A 22,686-nucleotide genomic window follows, 5' to 3' on the forward strand; every position below is an offset into this window, starting at 1 on the left:
CAAAATTTATCGATACATTTGTTTATACGTTGCACGACAGTTTGAAAGAGTTGTGTTCGATCGTTTGGTCGAAATTTCGTTTCTTTCCTTTATTGTACTGTGCTTTTTTACTTTATCGCGTTCTGGGTCGATCGAAAATCGCGATCCACTGGTTCTTTAAAGGTTGCTTAAAACGTTCGTATCTGCTGTTCCGAAATATACGGACCTCAATGCCAAAGGACCATAATTTATGGGTCGAACGGTTTTCGTTTGAGCTAGGATCGGACCGATCGAGAGCAGTTCGCCAGAAAACCGACAAACATACGAGTCACAATGATCGAAACGGAAATTCCGACGCGCGAGAAGCGAAACGCGTCTTCGATTTGATCTGATCCGCGTGCACGTGCAATTTAACGGTTAACGTAATCTGTGTGTCAAATTTTCTCTCGTTTGGAAAACACAGCAAACAGGCTGGGATATCGCGTTACCAAGCTCGATAATGCTTCACGAATCACCATAAATTCTACGCAGCGGGACGCCTCGAATCACAACCAAATTTAATTCTCCGTAAAGTGGTTCTCGGTAAAAGCTTTTTCCTGAATGTGAAAATAAGTATAGGGAAACTCGAGTCGTCCAAATATTTGGTCGATCTCGTTTTATTTAGGTCACTGACGTGCTCTGCGATATATAAATATTTACCGAACAGCTCTTTGGAGGTTGTGGTCGATTGATATTAATTCGCACAAAAGGCCTGGTGATCCAGTTTCGCGTTGAATTCGCATAGATTTCTACGAAGGACTATCGCGAAAGAAAATCCGTGGATCGCGATGGCGCGAAACACGTTAAACTTGGCCTCGAATCTTCCACTCTTTTCTAATAAAAAATAAATGCTTGGACGTTGGATCACTCGATCATGCTTTTGATTTTAAACCATTGTTAGTTTCTTAACAGGGTGATTGCCTGATACCGAGAGACCAAGGGAATTTAAAAATCAGGTAACATTAATATAGATCGAAAGAGCCTACGATAGACACCGAACCTGAATTATCATCTAAGAGTAAGGAACGAAAAAGAGAAAGAAGAAGATGGTTTGACAAGAAGCAGCAGGTAATAAACAAGCAAAGGAAATTATTGGAAATGGGAGAAGAGTCGAATGACAAAGCATCGAAACCAGAAACACGATGGTCTAATATGACATGAACTTTGGGTAACACCAAAACAAATGTCTTTTAAGAAATAAAAAGATAAAAGAAACGCCCTGTATATTTCCAGTGTTATTTCAAAAATAAATTATTGATTTCCATTAATGGTTGAAATTTGATCCTGCACGCGTATTTTATCAGTTTCATTCGGGACTTTGACGTCAATTACTCAAGAAAGAATCGTCTCAGTCATCCGGAGATTAGAAGGTGCGTGGTTTCCAAGTGATCTCGAATCTATTCCGAATACAGCAAACTAGCCGTTGAACCCGCTAAAAATAACAGTAAGCCGATCGCTAAAAATACATCGATTCCAATTTCGTATCTGCAAAAAGTCTTCATTGACATGGTACAGACTACGGCTGTTAGCGAATCTCGTTCGTTGAATTTTGCTACGCCGTTAAAGACTGATAACAATGATGCAAGCGAAGACTGATGATAAAGCTCACAAAGGAATTTTAAGTATAAAAGTTTCCGTTATTTTTTACAAAGTTTTATATTCGACGATGGAAGGAAAGAAAGAAATATCGATCTTCGATCTTAAAGATTGAGTTCATCTCGAATAAGTACACACAAACGAGCCAAATTAATGGATTCGTATTAGACGCGAGAAATAGGTGAATCTATGGAATCAAAATTCAGTGATATAGAACGAGGCAATTTGGCAAGCACATTTGTAAAGTATAGACGAGAGTTTCGGTTGCTTATGGCGAATGAACAAAATCTGGTTGCCAACGTTTCCTTCCGGTCTTGGATCGAAAAATTGACTCCTAAGTGTAGACGTTATCCGGCTCCAGAAAAAAAAATATTAAAAGCATCAGAGAGGCCGAAGTTACGAGATTTTATAATAAGAATGACGTCTCGATGCTGTTATTAATACTACAAGGAGAACCTACGGAGACTAATGGGACCAAAATGGCGCGTATCTTTTCGAAGGCTCGACGAAAATATTGTATTATAATAAAATTACGATTTTTTACAACTTTTGTTATGATATTGATCCTTCGAAGATTTTAAAATTAAAACAAATTGTGGATGGAGGATTGACACCAAAATATTTTAATACTTTACTTAAAAGTTCGCTGTCATAATCTGGAGTACTGTTTATGCCTCGAAAGTTGTCAAGAGAGATTGTAAATGGAGTGTGATCACGAAATTTGTCATTATTTAGTATCTATAATATTATACAATTCTCTATCAAAAAGATAGTCGTTTCAAACTTTTGTTCACTATCGTATGTGACAGTATTGACAGCATATAAACAGCGACAACAGTCGTCCATTGTAGCGTAAGGATTAAGAGATTTCATGCCTTGGACGTCGCCCAAATTAAAATCGAATCAAGGAACAAAAGGTAGAAGATTTAGGCAGTAGCTTTTTACGAATATTAACAAAGGTATGGAACTTTGAATTTCTTTAATTTTCAGCAGTCAGAATCGTACGAAAAACTTTGAACCCAAGTGTGCAAAACATTAATAAAATCCTCGATGTAAACCTTGAAGTCAAAATTTGAACAATTTGCAATTCATTGTAATCCTCGAAATCAATATAAAAAATAAGATAAAATAAACAACAAATCAATATTATAGGATAATGTAAGACTCTAAAAATATAAGAATTTCAAGACGGAATTTTCATTTGAGAATCGTTTAATTTAATTTCGAAGCCACGTAGATTCGTATTTCAGAATCAATATTATAGAAGAATGCAAAAAACTCTAAAAATATAAGAATTTCGAGACGGAATTTACATTTGAGAATCGTTTAATTTAATTTCGAAGCCACGTAGATTCGAATTTCAATATTCTCGTAGCGGTCCTAATTCGATGACCAGGGCCAATATAAAAAATAAAATAAAATAAATAACGAATCAATATAATAGAATACTGCAAAAGGCTCTAAAAACATAAGAATTTCGAGAGGGAATTTTCATTTGAGAATCGTTTAATTTAATTTCGAAGCCACGTAGATTCGTATTTCAGTATTCTCGTAGCGGTCCTAATTCGACGACCAGGGCCAATGTAAAAAATAATATAAAATAAATAACGAATCAATATAATAGAATACTGCAGAAAACTCTAAAAATATAAGAATTTCGAGACGGAATTTTCATTTGAAAATCGTTTAATTTAATTTCGAAGCCACGTAGATTCGAATTTCATTATTCTCGTAGCGGTCCTAATTTGACGACCAGGGCCAATATAAAAAATAAAATAAAATAAATAACGAATCAATATAATAGAATACTGCAGAAAACTCTAAAAATATAAGAATTTCAAGACAGAATTTTCATTTGAGAATCGTTTAATTTAATTTCGAAGCCACGTAGATTCGAATTTTATTATTCTCGTAGCGGTCCTAATTCGATGACCAGGGCCAATATAAAAAATAAAATAAAATAAATAACGAATCAATATAATAGAATATTGCAAAAGGCTCTAAAAATATAAGAATTTCGAGAGGGAATTTTCATTTGAGAATCGTTTAATTTAATTTCGAAGCCACGTAGATTCGAATTTCATTATTCTCGTAGCGGTCCTAATTCGACGACCAGGGCCAATATAAAAAATAATATAAAATAAATAACGAATCAATATAATAAAATACTGCAGAAAACTCTAAAAATATAAGAATTTCAAGATAGAATTTTCATTTGAGAATCGTTTAATTTAATTTCGAAGCCACGTAGATTCGTATTTCAGTATTCTCGTAGCGGTCCTGATTCGACGACCAGGGCCAATGTAAAAAATAATATAAAATAAATAACGAATCAATATAATAGAATACTGCAGAAAACTCTAAAAATATAAGAATTTCAAGATAGAATTTTCATTTAAAGACCGTTTAATTTAATTTCGAAGCCACGTAGGTACGAATTTGTTTCAAATTTCATTATTTTCGTGGCGGTCCTAATTCGACGGCCGGGGCCTATAGAACTTCCGGGTGACGACGGTGGAAATTCCAGTGGTGGTTGCCAGACGACACATATATTCCCGTCTGATCGGAACCCGCCAGAAATAAGTTCGGCCATGAGGGACGCCGAAAATTCGTAAAGCTAGACGATCGAGTTTAGATGCAGTCGAGCTGTATACACAGACGATGTTGCGCAGTCATGGATTATTACAATACACACAGTAAGGTACAAGGAGGCGCTAAAATTGTTACCACGGTCCAAGAATGTCCCGCGATCTCTTTGAACTTGTCTTTCCTCGCCCGTGGATCGACTTTGTACCCGTGGTACTTGTCCCCCGCCACCGCGCGTCGCCTCGACGTCAACCAGAGTTTCGACGCACGACGACGCTCCGTTGTAGCCATCAACGTAAAACCGGGAATCGTATATTTGTCTTCCGTGCGCGAACACGACCGAACGTTTGTTTTGTTACGCCAAACGAACGAATCGAAAAGTCCCGCGAAAAGGCTAAAAAGTCTACGGGGCGGCTTTGATGTTGTCATTCTGCCAGCTTTCTATCCGCGTTAATTTTTTTCCCCCTTCCTCTGTCGAGGATTAAAAATAGCTTGATCGCGAACGCTTCCTGGAGCTATTGAACCTTGTGTTTATCTTCTCCGTTCGCGCGTTTTAATTCGTCCGAATATATCCGGATCGAACAGTCCCGAAAGAGTTTGCGAGAGAAGCGGACGTCAACCTTTCGGGCTTTTCGTTTTCGAGCAGCAAAAGGTGGAAATACGCGGGAGAGCACCCTGTTTCGTTATTAGTTTTCTCGAACGGACCTAGACCGCGGTGTTCGGTTTGGCTTGGTTTGTTCCGCTGGCAGTCGACGTTCTAAATTCGTGTGGTTTCGCGTCGTTCAACCCTGACATATTGACCCGCGATGAAAATAGATTAAGACTTCCACACCTGTTATGCCACCAACGGAGCTGGACAACCGTAGAGAAGAGGACCCGTCGTCTCTGCTTTTGCAAGAAACGTGCTCGTTTTAACGCGCAGGCCGATGGGAGGTCTCGTAGCATCCGTGCTTTGACGTACAGCGTCGGCAGGAAGTTGATTCCGATGGCCATCGAGAGTGTGTGATTGCGTTCTATTCCGGCCTACATTTGTTTACTTTTATCGTTCGATTAGGGAATCTTTGCTGTTACGAGTTCGAAACTCTCGGAAACCGCAATAACAGGAGCTCAGGTAATGATAGAAGACATCCGATCGTAATAATGTATTTTTTTAATTATTTATCGCCGTTAAGATTATGAAAATAAAACAGCATATATCGCGTGACCCACCGGTGGGTGGTTCACGACTTTCTTAAAATGGATCCCGTATCGACGATATTTCGGTGGACACACAAAAGAAATATAAAAAATTTCAATATATATATTTATTATTGATGTATACATAATGAAAAATAATCCGAATTAAATTTAAAATACTAAATTAAGTCTTAATGTTTAGTCTTACTTGTTAATGGTTGAATGATGCTATAGGAATTCCCATGTAAAACTTTTTAACCAACATATTACTCGATTCACTGCACTGGAAATTGTAAAACGACTCGATCATATATTTTTAAGTAATATACTCGGAATAATACAATTGTACTTGGACAAAATTACAAGACACTAACTTTGAAAATGAATAAAACATTTTTTGTAATGTTAATATTGTGTATTCTCTTTATTTTGTACCACCTCGATCATTCACCTAGACAAACTTTTATATACGATAATTGTTTTATGTAAATTTCACCAGAGTTTGTCATTAATATTATTATACCTTCGTAGAGCCAATCTTGGTATATTTTCAATATTAACCTTGTTTTTTTTTTAATGATTTTATCTACTGACACGTTTAAAACATATTCTGCTACAATTTTCTTAAACTTTTCTCTAGTTTCTTGAAGCAAAAGTTGTTGGACTTCTCCGCCTCTTCTTTTCTTCACAATTTTTAGGATTACGTACGAAATTCTGTATATTACACTGACTGCTCGCTCATTTTGAGCGACATCTGTTTGAAATGTTCTTCTTTTACCTTCGATTGTAGAATTTCTGTTCTTTTCGTTCTCGTTTAAACATTTGCCACGTGGCACTTGGTATTATTCTTCTTCCGATAATAATAAATTCACTCTCACGAAAGGTTTCTAAGACAGTACACGTATAGCTTCGCAAAATGACTTTTTGCAACTGACTGTCGAGCAATGTCTTATAATTTTGTATTACTTTAATTTCGAAATATCCTATTGCTGGGAAAATTTTTTATACGTCTCGATGGTATTTTAAAAACATTCTTCTTACATTCGCTCTTCTTCTTTGTTAAGCACTTACTATTATATTATACATAGTAACACTCGAGTGGGCTGTCTTATAATTTTATCCACAAGTGTAATTGATCCAAGATTACTACATGCAAACGTGGAATTAAAATTTTATAGTGTCATATTGCGATAAAATAAATAAACATTGACACTTTTTTACAGAAATTTGATTCTCTCTTGCAATTCTTCGATACTCTTAAACGTTTCCACATTTCCAGTACTGCGAATCGAGTTAGTAAAAATATCGTGTAACGCGTGATTCGAATTCGTCTCGACGTCCTCTGGAACATGGTAAAAAGAAAAAGATACGTGTTTCCGTTTATAGAACCTGTGATCTTCGATTTCGCCATGAAAACAAACTGTTTTCGACATCGAACGAAACGAAAAACGAATTTACGAAGTTCGTTTACCAAACTCCGATTACTATGGTGTTCGCCGTCTTTGTAAATAATAAATACGATCCTGCAATGGCCGCATTCGCGTCTCTATCCGATAAAAGCAATGATGTCATAATCTTGTCTCCGCACGGCGCCCGTCGAGCGCAAAATGTTAACGTTTCACGTGTAATTGATTAGTTGAACCACCGGTTAAGAAACACACTTTACGCAGTATTTCGAAAGCACGGCCCACACGAGCGAGCAAAACGGTACGATTCAGTACCAGACGAGAAAGTGCCTGCGATTATGATAACTAGCTGCAATAAACTCAATGACATAAACCGTCGAGAGAGAGAGATTGTTGTTTAAAGAATGCCTCGTCGAGACGAAACGAGACATTAACTCGATAGTTGGAAGTCGTCCTTGAGCGAAGAAAACTCTTCCATCTTGATTTCGAAACGATGGCATCGAACAACGATGATCATTGTGGACTATTTCCACCAACGATACTTTGTCTAAGTTTCGATTCTACGAAAGCAGATTCTCGTTAAGACTCTCTATGCGTTACACGAACATTGTGTGATCCGATCAAACGCATCGTTGATCGATCGTTCGAGCGTACGACGCGTTTCCTAACAGCGGCACTCGTGATCGTCGCGGGGTGGGAAAAATGTCGGAAAAACGGCATACTTATGCAACTCTTCCCTCCACGCCGTTTCTCCAGAGTTCGTCGCTTTTACGACCAACATCGACACTTGAGAAAGCGCTCTTCGCAAACCGGAGAACGCCATTCCTTCCCCCAAGTGGACCTTCCCTGACCCTGAGGAACTCGGCGAGAGCGTTTTCGACGTCGATCCATCCATTTTTCTCACTTCCCAGCGTTCTCCATGAACCGTGGATCTTGATCGCGAGCCGGCAGAGCCTGTTCACTTGAAAATCCACTAACGATTTCTTTCACAATTCCTACGCATGGCTGATATATACCCGCACCGATCGCCCGATCAAACGAGTCGTCGCGTCGACAACGAAATTAGAAAAATAAATGCCTCGCTGGTCGCGCGTTGGATTTTACTCCATTGTGGGTCCAACCGATCCGCGTTGCTACTCAAAATAAAAAAAGAACAATCGTTCGAACAAAACGGTTCGATGTTAGCAGCTTTTAGAACGCGATGTATTTCGGTTCGACTTACACCGGAATTTCGGCGTCTAAGTTTAAGCTTTCTCGCCCGAGGCCGCTGCTCTAGCGGTCGCTCTCAAAGCACGACGAATAAAGAACTCATATCGTCAGAGCCAAATATCACAACGTGTCCATAGCCACTGGAAAATCCAGATCAGCCTTTTGCACCACATCCGTTTATCGACGATCCTGCTGCGTCTTCTAACGACGCTCGCGACGGAACACTGACCGAGTAGACAACCTCCTCGCTGGCACACGAAACCGCACGATTTTCTCTAAACACTGCGACCAGCAACGACAACCATCGCGCGATCGTTTACAACGACACTTCTGCCTATCCGTTTTACCCCTGAATCGGGAACGAGAGACTTTGCGTAACACACTTTGACGACGTTCTGCACCAGCTCTTCGACGTGCGGCAATTTCTTCGCGGAGAACTCGCGATCCCGTTAAAACCCGTCGATCTTTAGATCGACGCCTCCACGTCGTCGATTTTTTTTCGAATCTGACGAAGAATTACGATTTCTGGAACGACTTAGGGCACGACGAAACTCTGATTTACGCACTTTGCGGGCCTATTTATAACGAGGATCGCGTCACCGGGTGAAATCATTGAAAAAAGATCCAAGGCGACGTGAAAGAAGAAAAGGGGCGCTGACGGTCGCGGGGTCCGAGGGGGCTTTTCAATTAACGAGGCTCGTTGGCGAACAGTGTCTCGACCGATACTGAAGCGATCCAATTTCGACCCTTGGCGAGCAATTTTCCTTTTGTCTTTGCGACGTCAGGTTGGCACGGCTCGCGAATCGGTTAGATTCGTTTAATTTGCTAGAGATGGAGCCTCGATGACAAACGACGCGCAGCCTAAACCGATCGTCGGATGCAACGAGACCGGTTCGCGTCGATATTCGGTCGACGTCGATCGAGATTTTTCCAAGGTAGCCACGGGTAGCGTAAAAATGTTTTAAACTAGATACTAAACAGCCAACGTGTTTCGTGATTCGTAGCCGGCCTTGCGATCGCGGGCAAAAAGATAGGACGTGTGCGATAGCAATGATAATTAGGTGTTCCGGAATGAGTACAAAATTCTCTGTGCTGGAACAAATGGGAATTTTTAATATTACGATTAGATATATTTTTGTTAATAGAATTAATTGAATGGGAGCTTTGCAGAGGGTTGTCTCGATCCCTAGATTTAATAATTCGTATCTTACTTTAAGTAGTTCTTATATTTTTGTCCGATCGGGACCGGATGTGGACGTTTAAGGGGCCATTCTACTTTGTAGGCAAGAAAAATCCATGTTTCTTTGTGATTTTTTTTTGCGGGCTATTAAAGAGCGATTAATTCCAGGTTTTGTGGATATGTTTATTATATATTTAACTATATTTACGAATTTTTGCAACGCATAATATCTATCGACCACACAGTTTCTGTTGATCAACGAACAACACTTTTTACGAACGGCGGCCGACTGCGTAGGTAATATTTTGCGAACAGGTTATCCGAAATCCAAAAACTAAAGATATTCTTAATATAGATAAGTTTAGTTATTGCATAAACTAGGATCTTTTCAAAAAAACGAGAAATGGCACAATGGTAGTTATTTTACGAAAAGGTACTGAATATTTTCATATATTCCGGTGGCTTTTTGTTAATAAAAGAAAAAGTATTGCATATATCGCAGTTATGTTAGTTCGTGTTATAGAGAGACCAGTTCTAAAGATACTGCATAAATTTAATGTTAATATATTGAATAGTTTTCATGTTATTGTTTACGCAGTGCCAAACAATGTAGTTTCGAGAAAAACAGCTTTAAAGTTTTACGTCCAAGTGTTATACCTGCGCGTGGTACATTTCAGCAGGCTATAACTTCGTTAGTTTTTCGAATTTCAATTTAATATGTGGTAGATATATTTTCGAGACTACATACTAAAAGAAAACGCAAAAAAACTTCGATTTTTTTAATCCCACAAAGTAGAAAGGCATTTAGATTTTTAAACTTTTCTTGGAGAATTTTTTGTGAATATACTATAAGACCTTTTGCAATTAAATTTACAAAGTTTGTTTATACATGTGTCAGTGACATTTTAAAATTTTATAGTCATAATCAAACATGGCCAAACACCGTTATTTTTAAAAAATATCGTCTCACGGTATCCATGATTCCATCCATCCTATTAATTTAAAATGAAAAAAACATGAAAGATTCTTAATTAGTATGAGTTTGCCTATAGCCAGTAGAAAAATAAAAGAAAAGAGTCGATAATTAAGTTAATGACACAGGAGCTTTATAGAGGGCTTTATCAACCCCTAAATATAATAATTAAGTGTATTCTGTAGCTTTGTGAGAATTAAAATTTCCCATAAATGCATAAACATCCTCAGTCTAATTACTTTCATGTGTTTATGAAGAAAAGTCGTGAAACGAGGACAGCAAAATAATAGCTTGAACCTTCTTTTTTTGAAAGAAAACAACAAATAAAATTAACATTTTCTATAAATCATTTCGCTATAAACCGTGTCTATGAACCTGAGAGCTTTGCCAAAAATGATACCTAATTTAATCTCTGGGCTGATGTACAAGAATTATTAAAAAGTCAAGTACTTCTTTCATAAACGAAATGCTTGGAAGGACTTTTCAACGATGCCAATTTAAATCTTCTTGTTTACTTTCGCGAGAAGCATCGTTTCATATTTCAAGCACAAAGAACTGTCTGCATTCGCTCACACTGAATTTAACTAAATTCGAATTGCTGTTAGCTTCGTGAAAAGATTTTCTGAATACTACTGTCAGATTTGGGAAAATTTTATTTATTTTTATTTAATATCCAATATAATTTAAAAATCTAATGTAATGGAATTTCGTACGCGTTCTTCGTTTATAAAATTTGCATCATTCCGTCGAGGGGTGAATACGATGTCGCTTGCAAAACATATTCGATGATCGTGGATCGATATCGATTAATCCACACGATCAAGTGGTTTTGGAATTGTATTAATTTATACAATAACATTCCGACCAAATTCAATAATAACTAAATAAGTAAAAAAAAAAAAAAATAACATAACTGTACCCAAACTGCTCAGATATAAATATAAAAAATTTGATAACTATAAATTGATCAAATATCGAACAAGTACATAAGTAATTAAGATTTTCGTTTATTTCTCTTCGACATACCTCATCCTGTATTTTTTATTATATTGTTTCGATCGTTGGTTGCAAAATGACGAGTTTAGCACAAAAATATACGAGATCAGCGGTAAAATAATAACAAAAATAATTTCTTTTTTTTAGTTATTTCGTTATTATTGCGTCTGGTCGAAAGACTTATTGCAAAAATCGAAGATTTTAGAGAGGAAATACGAGATGAGACGCGTGAGATGCGCGAGACAAGCGTCAGTCACGCATCTGGCGAAACGAAAAGATCTTCATCGCGTGGACATGGACCGACGCCGGCGTCGGGAATTCTTGCTTCTCGCAGAGGCGTCTTCCGCAATTAGGCGCTTCTATTCTTGTAACGAAAAGCAAGATTTCTGCCGATCGCGGCAGGGTAACGGGAACAGTACGGTGCTATTTTCGCGTGGTCACGAGTATTGTGATCCAGTTTTCGCGAATACGAAGCGCGTATTTTTTACGGCGCCGTCGAAAGTCTCGCGGGAGCCTTTGACAGAATTATCGCGAAACCTCGCACGGATTTTCATAGATCTACCTAACAGCGATATTAATTGGATCCCTTTCAAACTCCCATTTAAAAGAATACAACATGTATAATGTTAATATATTAATTTCGATGCAAAACTGAAAACAATTTCTTGAAATTTCTTTTAAAATTTGTGGGAACACATAAATATACAGGGTGTTCGACCACCCCTGGGAAAAATTTTAATAGAGGATTCTAAATGCCAAAATAAGACGAAAATCAAGAATACCAATTTGTTGATGAAGGCTTCGTTAAAAAGTTATTAACAATTAAATTCAAAAATTTCAATTCGTTCTGGAAAAATTATTTTCGGTTGCAGGGGTCAATTACAATCATTTTTAGTGAATACACATACTTTCAAAATCCTATCCACTTTCGAGAAAAAAAATCGGGTAGGTGCAGAAATTTTTCGGCGAAAAAAATTTTTCAAATCATTCTAAAAAAATTATTTTCGGTTGCGGGGGTCAATTACAATCATTTTTGGTTATTACACATACCCTCGAAATCCTACGCACTTCCGAGAAAAAAATTCCTTACCGAAAATCTAATTTCTGTCCAGAAATGTCTGCCCAAATTTTCATGCGAATCTTTAAAACGTCATAACTTCTGAACGGATTGGACGATTTTAATGTTTAAAAAAGCGAACTACGCGTATTTTGGTGGAGAATATGTACAAATCGCAAAAATATTCGAAAAGTTGGTGTTTGACCCCGGAAAATGAGAAAAACCCACATAAAAATGGTCCAATTTTCAAACAGCCATAACTCCTACAATAGTGAATATATTTCATTGAAATTTTGAGGGGAACTAGAGTTCATAGATACCTGTAAAAAAGTATTAAACAACTTTTCTGTACAGCGCCAACCAAAGTTATTAAAAACGAAAAACGAATTTTTAAGAAAAATCGACGGGGGGTAGATGCCTAAATTTTTCGACGAGAAAAAAAATTTCAAATCGTTCTGAAAAAATTATTTTCGGTTGCGGGGATCAATTACAATCATTTTTGGTGAATAGACTTACCCCCGAAATCTTGTAGATTTTCATGAAAAAAAATTCAGTACGGCCGGAACTTTAAACGTTAATAACTGTTTAACGAAGCCTTCATTAACAAATTGGTATTCTTGATTTTCGTCTTATTTTGGCATTTAGAATCCCCCATTAAAATTTTTCCCAGGGGTGGCCGAACACCCTGTATATAGAAGATCTTAGTGGTTTGTAATATTTGTTTTCTATTTATTATAGAATACCCTTAACTCCAGAAGGACCAAGCTATATATTAGTAAAATACTAGATCATTTAATATTAAATTTAATTTTAAAATGTAACTGAATTTAATTTGATGGAAGAGATTTTGAAACATCGATTCTGTATACGCGTGCAATGATGATTAATTTTTTTAGAAATGTTTTACACAGGATAAATAGCATATTTTATATTCAAATTTTTAACACAGTAACACACACATTCAATAAAATAAAAGAAAGGAATTAAGTTCGTTTTGTTGTTTGTCATCGAAATCGATCGTCCGAAGGAAACATTGCTACGCGTTTATCAAGCTTTTGGCCGCTCGAAGCATCTGATGGAATAAATTTTTATGGCATAATAATCTCTGATAATACCGTTATCGTTCAACTGTGCATATTTAATAAAATAATAATGTATAATAAAATGACTACGATTTAAATTTAAAAATTTCATCTTTGAAATGAAATTTCTTATCCACTCGAACACAAAGAGCAGTGAAAGTGACATTGGGATTTTCATACTTTTTCTTCGACAGAATAACTTTAATGAAGCGTCTCGATTTTTTCGTAGCGTCAAACTTAACTTGAATTTAATTTAGATAATGTTACTTTGAAAAATGTGTTCAACGCATTTCTAATTTTTTTTCTTTTCCCATGAATGTTACAACAATCGTGCAGGTACTTACAAGAGATGGATCAATTTGAAACTGTTCATTCTATAAAAGAGTCGAAATCATCCAGATTTTCAACCAACGAAATCCACAAACACTGTGTTTTACGTCCGTTACAGGACTCGCAGTTTTATACTCTTATTATCGGCAAGAGAAAATTAACAATTAGCCATAAAAATATCTTGTGCTAAAGCAATTACCATAAATTGTTTTTGGATATATGTATCGTCAACTTAGTGGGCGGTGCTTATGCTCTGTCAAGGATTTTGAATACTTTGTAAATAAGTAAACAAAAACTGCTAAATACTTCCCTTCTTAAACCTTTCCAAACTTCCATTCCTGAATCACTAAAATAACTTGTAGACTTGTAAGAAATTTCAAGTAAAATTTAACTTTTTAAAACCATTTCTCTATACTTGAACAAATTTAAATAATCCGTTTCCGTGGGTCTGAAAACTAAGGCAAAAGGACGTGAATTTACATGGAAGAAAAAGAAAATAAATCCACCTGCTCAGTAAAGGGCCAGACTCTCCCTTGAAGCTGATCCTGCTGAAAGTTCTCCTCTGGAAATTGCTAAGAATACCGCGCTTCTGTTTCTCGACGTTGTTCCTTCCAGCTTCGTCCGCGGAATCCTCGCACAGCTTTATCGCTACGGCAGCCGCAGGAACCGTCGAGTTTACGAGTAACTTGTTCAGCGATAAAACGTTGTTGCTGGTAGCCGACGAGTGCTCGTCGTCCAGTTCCTCGTTGGTTCCTTTCGTATCGAGAGGACCCTTTTCGATCATGAGCATTTCGTTGAACAATTTCGCCCGCCTCTCGTGCCTCTCCGCTCGCCTCTCGTATTTATAGACTCCTAGCTAAACCTCACCAACGAACGAACGATGAAAAATTCCGGCGATTGTCGCGTTCATCTTTCTATTTACCATAGTGTTCGACAATCCCCTCGCGTCGTCCAACTAAACTGCTCTTTCCCGCGGAGCTTGGGCCGATTCGGTGCAATATCTGTCGACGATCTCGAAATTTAAACGGATTACAGGGAGGTATTCTAGTTTAGAATCTTGAAATAATTTTACTTTCTTCCCCCCGTTTCATTTTCTAAAAATAAGTACTTCGACGAACAAACGACGCTGTCATTAAGCCAAAATTATAAAAAATTATTCAAAAGAAAAACGTTTGTCTCATGGAGAACGTGTGGACAGTTTTTAAATTAAAAATGACAAAAAAGAAACAAATATCGATGGCAATCATGTTTGGTCCAAATATGTAGGAAGTATGCACTCTATTTACCTGAACGTCTGGTAAAAATTTTATTATGGTTACTAAATAATTCCACGCGAGAATGTTCACTTATTTTTATAGTGTATTCTTTAGTTACAATCGAAACGTTCGTTTTATATAATTATTTAGTAGAATTTGTATTGTTTATTTTACTTGAGAATAGCCTACGTAGCGAGTATAAACTATTTACGAAAATGAACTGTTTACTTAATTTTGTCTTTACTTCAATTTATTTTACTAATTTGCTTTTTTTACGCCCACGAGATAAAGCAATAAAATGTACCGACGAACCAGCTTTAAAATATTTCAAAAATTTTATCTACCAGTATCTTCACCGAAAGTAAAATAATTTCTTGATATTTCTTTTGAAAGTGAAAACACATAAATACATGTAGAAGCTCATAGTGGTTTGTAATACTTGTTTTCTATTTATTATAGAATACCTTAACCCCAGAAGGACCAAGTTATACATTAGTAAAATACTAGATCATTAACGTTAAATTTAATTTTAAACTGTAATTGAATCTAATTCGATGGAAGAGGTTTTAAATATACTGTTTCACCAAAACGATTTTCAATATATTCACAAGAAAAGAAAAAAAATGTATACTTCTTAGATATGGACCAAAAACATGCGACAGAACCCAAAACAAAAACAACGCGAAACGCGTAAAAAATTTGACGTCTAATTTAGAATACCCCTTTAACGCGCGTGTTCTGACATCGCGCGTCTCTCCGCGGACGTCAGACGAATTTACGATTCGTCCCACCACTTACGGGATCATTCCTCTCAGGTACCACGAATTCACCTACTCGTCGTTCCTTTGTTAGTTTCCGGACGACTCCGGGTGAACAGAGAACTTTCCTATCGTCGAATATAAAACAGCAATCGTAGCCGCGGCCACCGTCAACGTCCGGGATTCGTGTCGTCAAACCGCGTCAAACCGATCGTTCGCGACAGAGCACGGTTGATAATTCCAGCGAGCGTTCCAAGTTCCGGCGTCCACGTCCGCGCCATACGTCGCCGCAACGATTTCTCGACGAAACGCGCATCCTATCGTTTATTCCCGTCTAGTTTCGTCATCGTTATCAATTTTCCACTACGCTCGGCCGCGACGACCGATATTTCCGTGGTATACCCGGTACGTTAAATCCGATCTCTCGTCCGCAACTTGGCGCATTCTTCGCGTGTCATCCGGTGAGCGACGTACTCGTCCGTTTCCCGTCGTTAACGCGCGGCGATCGCACGCCGTTACCACTGGTCCAAGCACACGGAACCGCGCGATCGTCTTTGTCGCGAGAATCATTCATCATTCACCCGCGACGCGTGCAACCGACCGATATGGATGTTCGTCAAACCCGTACGCCACCGGTTGCATAAGAATTCGTTCGTCACTGTACCGATCGCGACACTTGTGCCCGCGAGGTTCGCGAGTCTCTTCGAGCAGGAGGATCGAGGAAGCCGTGCGGTCGATCGTCGATCTCGAAGCACTCTCGATCGGGCGCTGGAGGCCGGCGAAAACTCGCTTGAAACCTGTCAACGGGAGAACCACTTCTGAGATTGCGTGCGCCGCGGCATAAGCGAAAATAATCCACGCATACGCCGGCGAGCGCGTATCTATCGACGCGATGGCCACGTGGCTGTGAACGCGCGTATGTGTGTGTACGCGCGTATCGGATGCGCGGAAAGGTGCGCTCGCGGCTTCACGGACGCGCGGCAACGTTCGGTGGAAATGAATTCGTGCGAGTATATTAAGGAACGCGCGAGCACTCGCGCGAGCGCGACCAGCAGAAAGACTTGACATGTGGGCAGGGGCAAAGATAAGATTATGTACGGCCGGTGTACAGTCCGAGGTTCGATGCAGGAAACTTTTCGTCGCGTCGCTAATCCGTCAGATCTTCAGCGCGACTGTTTTTGTTTCGAAAGACTGTACGACGGTGCGCATACCACAGTGGGAAAAACAAAACATATTTGCGATGGTATTTGATCGAACGTTTGGGCGAAAGGTGAAACGATGCAGTAACGATCGGTTTGACCCTTGAGTGGATTATTTGAGCAAGTTTAATATTGTATGATACACAGTGCTGGGCATAATTATTGGAACAGCATGCGATTTGGTATAAAAACGTTAAAAACTGTTGAAAAAATTGTTTGTATCGCTTCCTTTTTGTACCTATCTTTATACAGGATGTTCGACCAGCCCTGGGAAAAATTTTAATGGGAGATTCTAGAGGTCAAAATAAGACGAAAATCAAGAATACCAATTTGTTGATGGAGGCTTCGTTAAAAAGTTATTAACAATTAAATTAAAAAATTTCATATCGTCCTGGAAAAATTATTTTCTGTTGCAGGGGTCAATTACAATCATTTTTCGTCATTAGACATAACCTCGAAATCCTACCCACTTCCGAGAAAAAAATTTGAGATGTGAAATTTTTCGAAGGAAAAAAAAGTTTGAAATCGTTTTGGAAAAATTATTTTCGGTTGCGGGGGTCAATTACAATCATTCTTGGTGAATAGACATACCCCCGAAATCCTGCGCATTTTCGAGAAAAAAATTCAGTACGGGCGGAACTTTAAACGTTATTTTGGCCTCTAGAATCCTCCGTTAAAATTTTTCCCAGGGGTGGCCGAACACCCTGTATACAATATCTCATTTATCTATCCACGAAGGTAGAACAAAATTAACAAAATAGAAAACATATAATTAATGAAAATCTGTTCTATTAACATCTGATATCTGGACAAAAGTATTGGCACATTTTATATAACATCATATTAAATTATAATTTAAGATTCTGTAACATATCCTCTTCGTTTCACTATTTCTTTTAATTTATTTGGCATAGAATGGACCAACTTCTTTGTTAAATCACTGTTGAGTTTAGACCATTCTGCTGAAATTATTTGTTTTAATTCCTGTTGGATTCCAATGAATTTAACAACACTTTTATTAAGAAAACTCGTACAAATGTTGGGTCGGTTGAATGCTGAACTCTTTCTGAGAGGTTTTTCGGTTTTTCAGGCGTTTTTATGCTATTGCTGGAAATAGGCAGAGGTAGGGACGATGGTCAAGGGAGAGTGTGACTCAGGAAGGGTACGAGGTTCAGGATGAGTAAGGTTTGGGAATCGTGACTAGGATGTTTGGATGAGTAATGTTTGTAATGTGACGGAGTGGTGTTTGTTGGGTCGTGTTGGTCATCTAACATTCCGATTTATTCGAAATGTGGTGTTTATGAATATTTTTTTCCAATTGATACCAAATATTTTCAATTGGATTAAGATCCGGACTTTGGGGAGGTGTTCTTAAAGTGTATTCTGTGTTGTAAACAATCCATTGACGAACTGTATATGCCATATATGGGGGTGTATTATCTTGCTGAAAATAAAAGTTTGCTGATAACTTTAAGTTTTCTGCACTTTTGCTATTATTTTGTGAATCAATGTATTTATATTACTGCTTAAGTAATAAATTAAAATAGATAATAAATGAATATGTCAAAAAGGTTTTCCTCTAAATCAATTTGTTTAATAGTTATAAGCATTTGTATTACCACAACTACCAATATTTATGTCCAGCACTGTATGCCAGTGTGTTAGTTTATTATTTTTTAAATACTTTAAATGAAAATTGATTTCCATTTACTAATTTGGTAAAAATCAACGTTAAATAAAATAATTTAGTTCAGATTTAGAGTCCACTTAAGGGTTACGAGGGTCTTCCAGCATTAAACGTGTTTTTTTAAGCTTTTCTGAGGGGATTTGCAATTTTTACAAGGTTTGTTTATACATGTGACAGGGGCATTTTAAAATTTTATTGTAATCATAGTCAATCACCGTTATTTTTAAAAAATATCAAGCAAGTGCGAAAGACTCTTGATTAGTATGAGTTTGCCTATAGCCAGAAGCAGAGTTAAAGAAAAAATTCGATAATGAAAGAAATGGCAAAACTTTGAAATTGTTGGTAGATGAAACAACATGCAGTACAGTTTCTCTGCGTGTAAAAGTCACTGGGCTCGATCGTTCCATATACGAACGACACTGTTTTTCTTCTCTGCTGACAGCGTTGAACACAGAAAAGAGTATTGAGCGAAAAGAAAAAGAAAGTACAAGAGTTCGAGGTAGCCAGCAGAGATCAAAGGCGCAATGATATGATTCATTCTACAGGGTGATTAGTGTATCTAAAGGGTGTGCCGCCGCCTAAACATCGCGATCGGAGTGTTTTGCGACTACGCGACAAGCTGATGGCTGCTGCAATGAAGTTGTATGCATATACAGGGTGTTCGGCCACCTTTGGGAAAAATTTTAACGAGAGATTCTAGAGGTCAAAATAAGACGAAAATCAAGAATATCAATTTCTTGACTGAAGCTTCGTTATAAAGTTATTAAAAAATTAAAATAAAAAATTTCACACCATTCTAAAAAAATTATTTTCAGTTTCGGGGGTCAATTACAATCATTTTTTATCGTTAGACATACCCTCGAAATCCTAAACATTTTCGAGAAAAAAATTCCTAACCGAAAATATAATTTCTGGCCAGAAATGTCTGCCCGAATTTTCATGCGAATCTTTAAAATATCATAACTCCTGAACGGATTGGACGATTTTAATGTTTAAAAAAACAAACTACGCGTATTTTGATGGAGAATATGTAGAAATTGCAAAAATATTCGAAAAGTTGACCCTTGACCCCGAAAAATGAGAAAAACCCCACAAAAATGGTCCAATTTTCAAACAGCCATAACTCCTACAATAGTGAATATATTTAAATGAAACTTTTTTCTGAAGTAGAACTCATGAGTACCTACAAAAAAGTATTAGACAACTTTTCTGTAGGGCGTCAAACAAAATTACTAAAAATGAAAAACGAATTTTTAAGAAAAATCGACTGGGGGTGGGTGCCTAAATTTGTTGACGAAAAAAAAAATTTCAAATCGTTCTGAAAAAATTATTTTCAGTTGCGAGGGTCAATTACAATCATTTTTGGTGAATAGACATACCCCGAAATCCTACCCAGTTTCGAGAAAAAAATTGAGTACTGGCGGAACTTTAAACGCTAATAACTTTTTAACGAAGCCTCCATCAACAAATTGGTGTTCTTGATTTTCGTCTTATTTTGGCCTATAGAATCTCCCATTAAAATTTTTCCTAGGATTGTCCGAACACCCCGTATGTGTAAAATTTAAATCTGACTCGAAATAGAATTGTTGTGTAACGACTTGAAGCAATTATTATCAGAACTTTTTCGCGCTTTGCGAGACGATATCGGTTAGTATGAATAATTATCGCGTCCTTGGAACGAAGTCGAGATAGGACAAAGAAGAATTTTGTAAAACACGAGAAAAACGTTGTAAAGATGTGAAAATTGTGATCGTGAACAATTTTTGTTTAACCGCGTCAGAAATCGCGTAATTTATTTACTTTTTTCATCCGATTTGTGTGTCACTGGCAGAATAAATAGAGAAACGAGCGGTACGTACGCCTCCTCGATCACCAACGCGTTGATACGTGTCACACGTTCTCTTGACTAGCGTAAGCGGCACAAGTAACTTTATACATATGTATGTTAATGTAAATAAGCGAGCGTGTAATGTAAGCTATGCACACAAATACGTACAAACATCCGATTATTACGACGATATAGGACGTGGGCGCCGTAACGCTTCGCTAATAACTCTGCTAGACACATTTTTATCGACGATTATAAATATTTTGAGTAATGTCAGCTTACAACGTGCTAAATAAACAGAATAGACGATGGTTCAAGGTTTTTACTATTTCTTCGCCACACAGCGTCTCGAACTGAGGTGAAACCTGACCAAGCAGAGTAGGAAAGGGAAACGATCGAATAAAAAGAAGCAAGAAATTAAAATCATTCATCTTCCATAATTTTCATTTTGTCTTTTTGAAAATGGTACCGTTGCATCGTTATGATCGTTACAATTAAAACGCGCGTGGTATATTCGGTTGAATCGGCAAGTAAACTAATTAAACTATTTTCAAGCATTATATGTATTAACTTGAGATTATATACGTCGGTCTAATTAACAAACTTAGCTTATTTTTATAATAAAAATATATGCAATGATACACGAAGGATCGCACTGCCATCTACGGCAGAACGTCCAAGTTTTTCCAAGAAAACTTTCTCGACAAACTTGAACATTCTGCCGTAGATGGCGGTGAAATCGTTCGTATTTTAGCCGTCATGTTCGCCAATGAGCACTTAAAGAACTTTATTACAACTACTAATTTTTTAATAACTTGTGTATCTTGGTGTCTTAGTAATAAAGAAAACAACGTTTATTTAAACTTATTTGAAACGCCGGAAACTAAATTCAAAGCTCTCCGCTTGGTAAGGTAGAGCACCACAGATGAGGTTTACGATTAGATTGATTAATGGAATGAATCACTCATTACTATTTTTGGGTCAAATCCAATTATTGATTCGAAATGAAATTAAACTATGACGCTATCGACTATAAGAATTAAATCTGACGAAGAAGCTATAATTATACTACACTATACGAGGAAGATCGCAGCCATTAGCTCATATTATTTGCTATGTAATTAATTATTAAATAATTATATTATACAGTTACATACGATACAATTAATTACATACTAAATAATAATGATTCCCAGGTCTCACCACGAGGAGGTTGCTGCGAATGGAGACCCGCCCTAGCCTCACCCCAACCACCCTCCTTTGGTGAGGAATTCTAATATGTTTGGATAGTTTCTCCTAAGAGAAAAGCTATCGAAATTCGACTGTCGTCAGAAATGAACGACAAGAAGAGAGTTTTGAGAAGAATTGCCTGATAAAAAGGTCAAAAACCTAACAAATCGTCGACACATGTGAGACGAGCCACTATATGTTTTCGATGAACGAAATACATAGATACATAAATGATACATAAATATCATTATGTATTAGTGTGTAAGGTGTATGAAAACCAAACAAAACGTCGATACATGTGAGATGAGCCACCACATGTTTTGTGTGAACGAACTAGATACATAAATGATACATAAATATCATTATGTATTAGTGTATAAGATGTGTAAAAACCAAACGAAATGTCGATACATGTGAGATGAGCTACCACATGTTTTGTGTGAACGAAGTAGATAAATGATAAATGATACATAAATATCAATATGTATTTGTGTGTATATGTGTATGACAGTGCCTAATAAGACACTGGAAAACGAAGTAGAAATGTGTGATTGCACGTATGAATTGTTCCACTGTTCAGTGGAATATTAATATGTATCTTGATATTAATTGGTCGTAGTTAAACATACGTTTATATTTCGCTAGTATCTAACAACGTTGTAGCGCTCGCGCCTTAATTTTATAAGGTAGGTACTTATAGTGGCCACTAATAATAATAATTTAACTATAGATTTATACTTATATTCTAACGCAATCTGCAGAAATATGAGAAGATATTTTCTTCTTGATGTTTTTGTTAATTCCACGATGTTTTCCTGAAACACGCACTCAAATAGAACGAACATAAATCACATAAAACAAACAAATATGAAAGGATATTTTCTTCTTGATGTCTGGGAATCCCACGATGCTTTCCTGAAACATAAACTCAGGCAATAAATAGAATTGTATACAATAGGTATTTTTCCCTGAGTACGATTTAGTTTGAACCTCGTATCTTATAGTAACTTTTACCAATTGCTATTTCCAATTCATATCGGGTTTTTCCATTTTCCATATTCTATTTTTTCAATCGAAATATGCTTATATACTCTGTAAAAAGGACTTTTTCAAAGGATC

At 37.1% G+C, this 22,686-nt stretch overlaps 2 protein-coding genes across 8 annotated transcripts in view; one reads left to right on the forward strand and one right to left on the reverse strand.

Annotated features, from left to right (window-relative positions):
- The window catches only part of LOC143343297 (ATP-sensitive inward rectifier potassium channel 12), a 31,345-nt gene extending 14,876 nt beyond the window's left edge, over window positions 1–16,469 (reverse strand). For 2 of the 7 annotated variants that reach the window (XR_013079944.1, XM_076768058.1), the window contains exons 1-3: window positions 15,664–16,469; window positions 14,532–14,610; window positions 14,116–14,465 (exon numbers count right to left, since the gene is read on the reverse strand). Coding sequence is in view for 6 of the 7 variants with exons in the window: in XM_076768058.1 (XP_076624173.1) it covers window positions 14,116–14,465; window positions 14,532–14,534 (353 nt within the window). In the remaining variant the exon portion in view is untranslated. Of the gene's footprint in view, window positions 1–7,504; window positions 8,764–13,623; window positions 13,668–14,115; window positions 14,622–15,663 lie in introns of those variants that run through there. The other 5 variants (XM_076768061.1, XM_076768059.1, XM_076768060.1 and 2 more) reach the window with 5 other exon arrangements.
- Mwh (multiple wing hairs) overlaps window positions 1–22,686 on the forward strand; it is a 148,729-nt gene that overhangs the window by 45,020 nt on the left and 81,023 nt on the right. The gene's annotated exons all lie outside the window — the stretch shown is intronic.

This window comes from Colletes latitarsis, chromosome 7 (assembly GCF_051014445.1).
Source record: "Colletes latitarsis isolate SP2378_abdomen chromosome 7, iyColLati1, whole genome shotgun sequence".
NCBI classification, from domain to species: domain Eukaryota; kingdom Metazoa; phylum Arthropoda; class Insecta; order Hymenoptera; family Colletidae; genus Colletes; species Colletes latitarsis.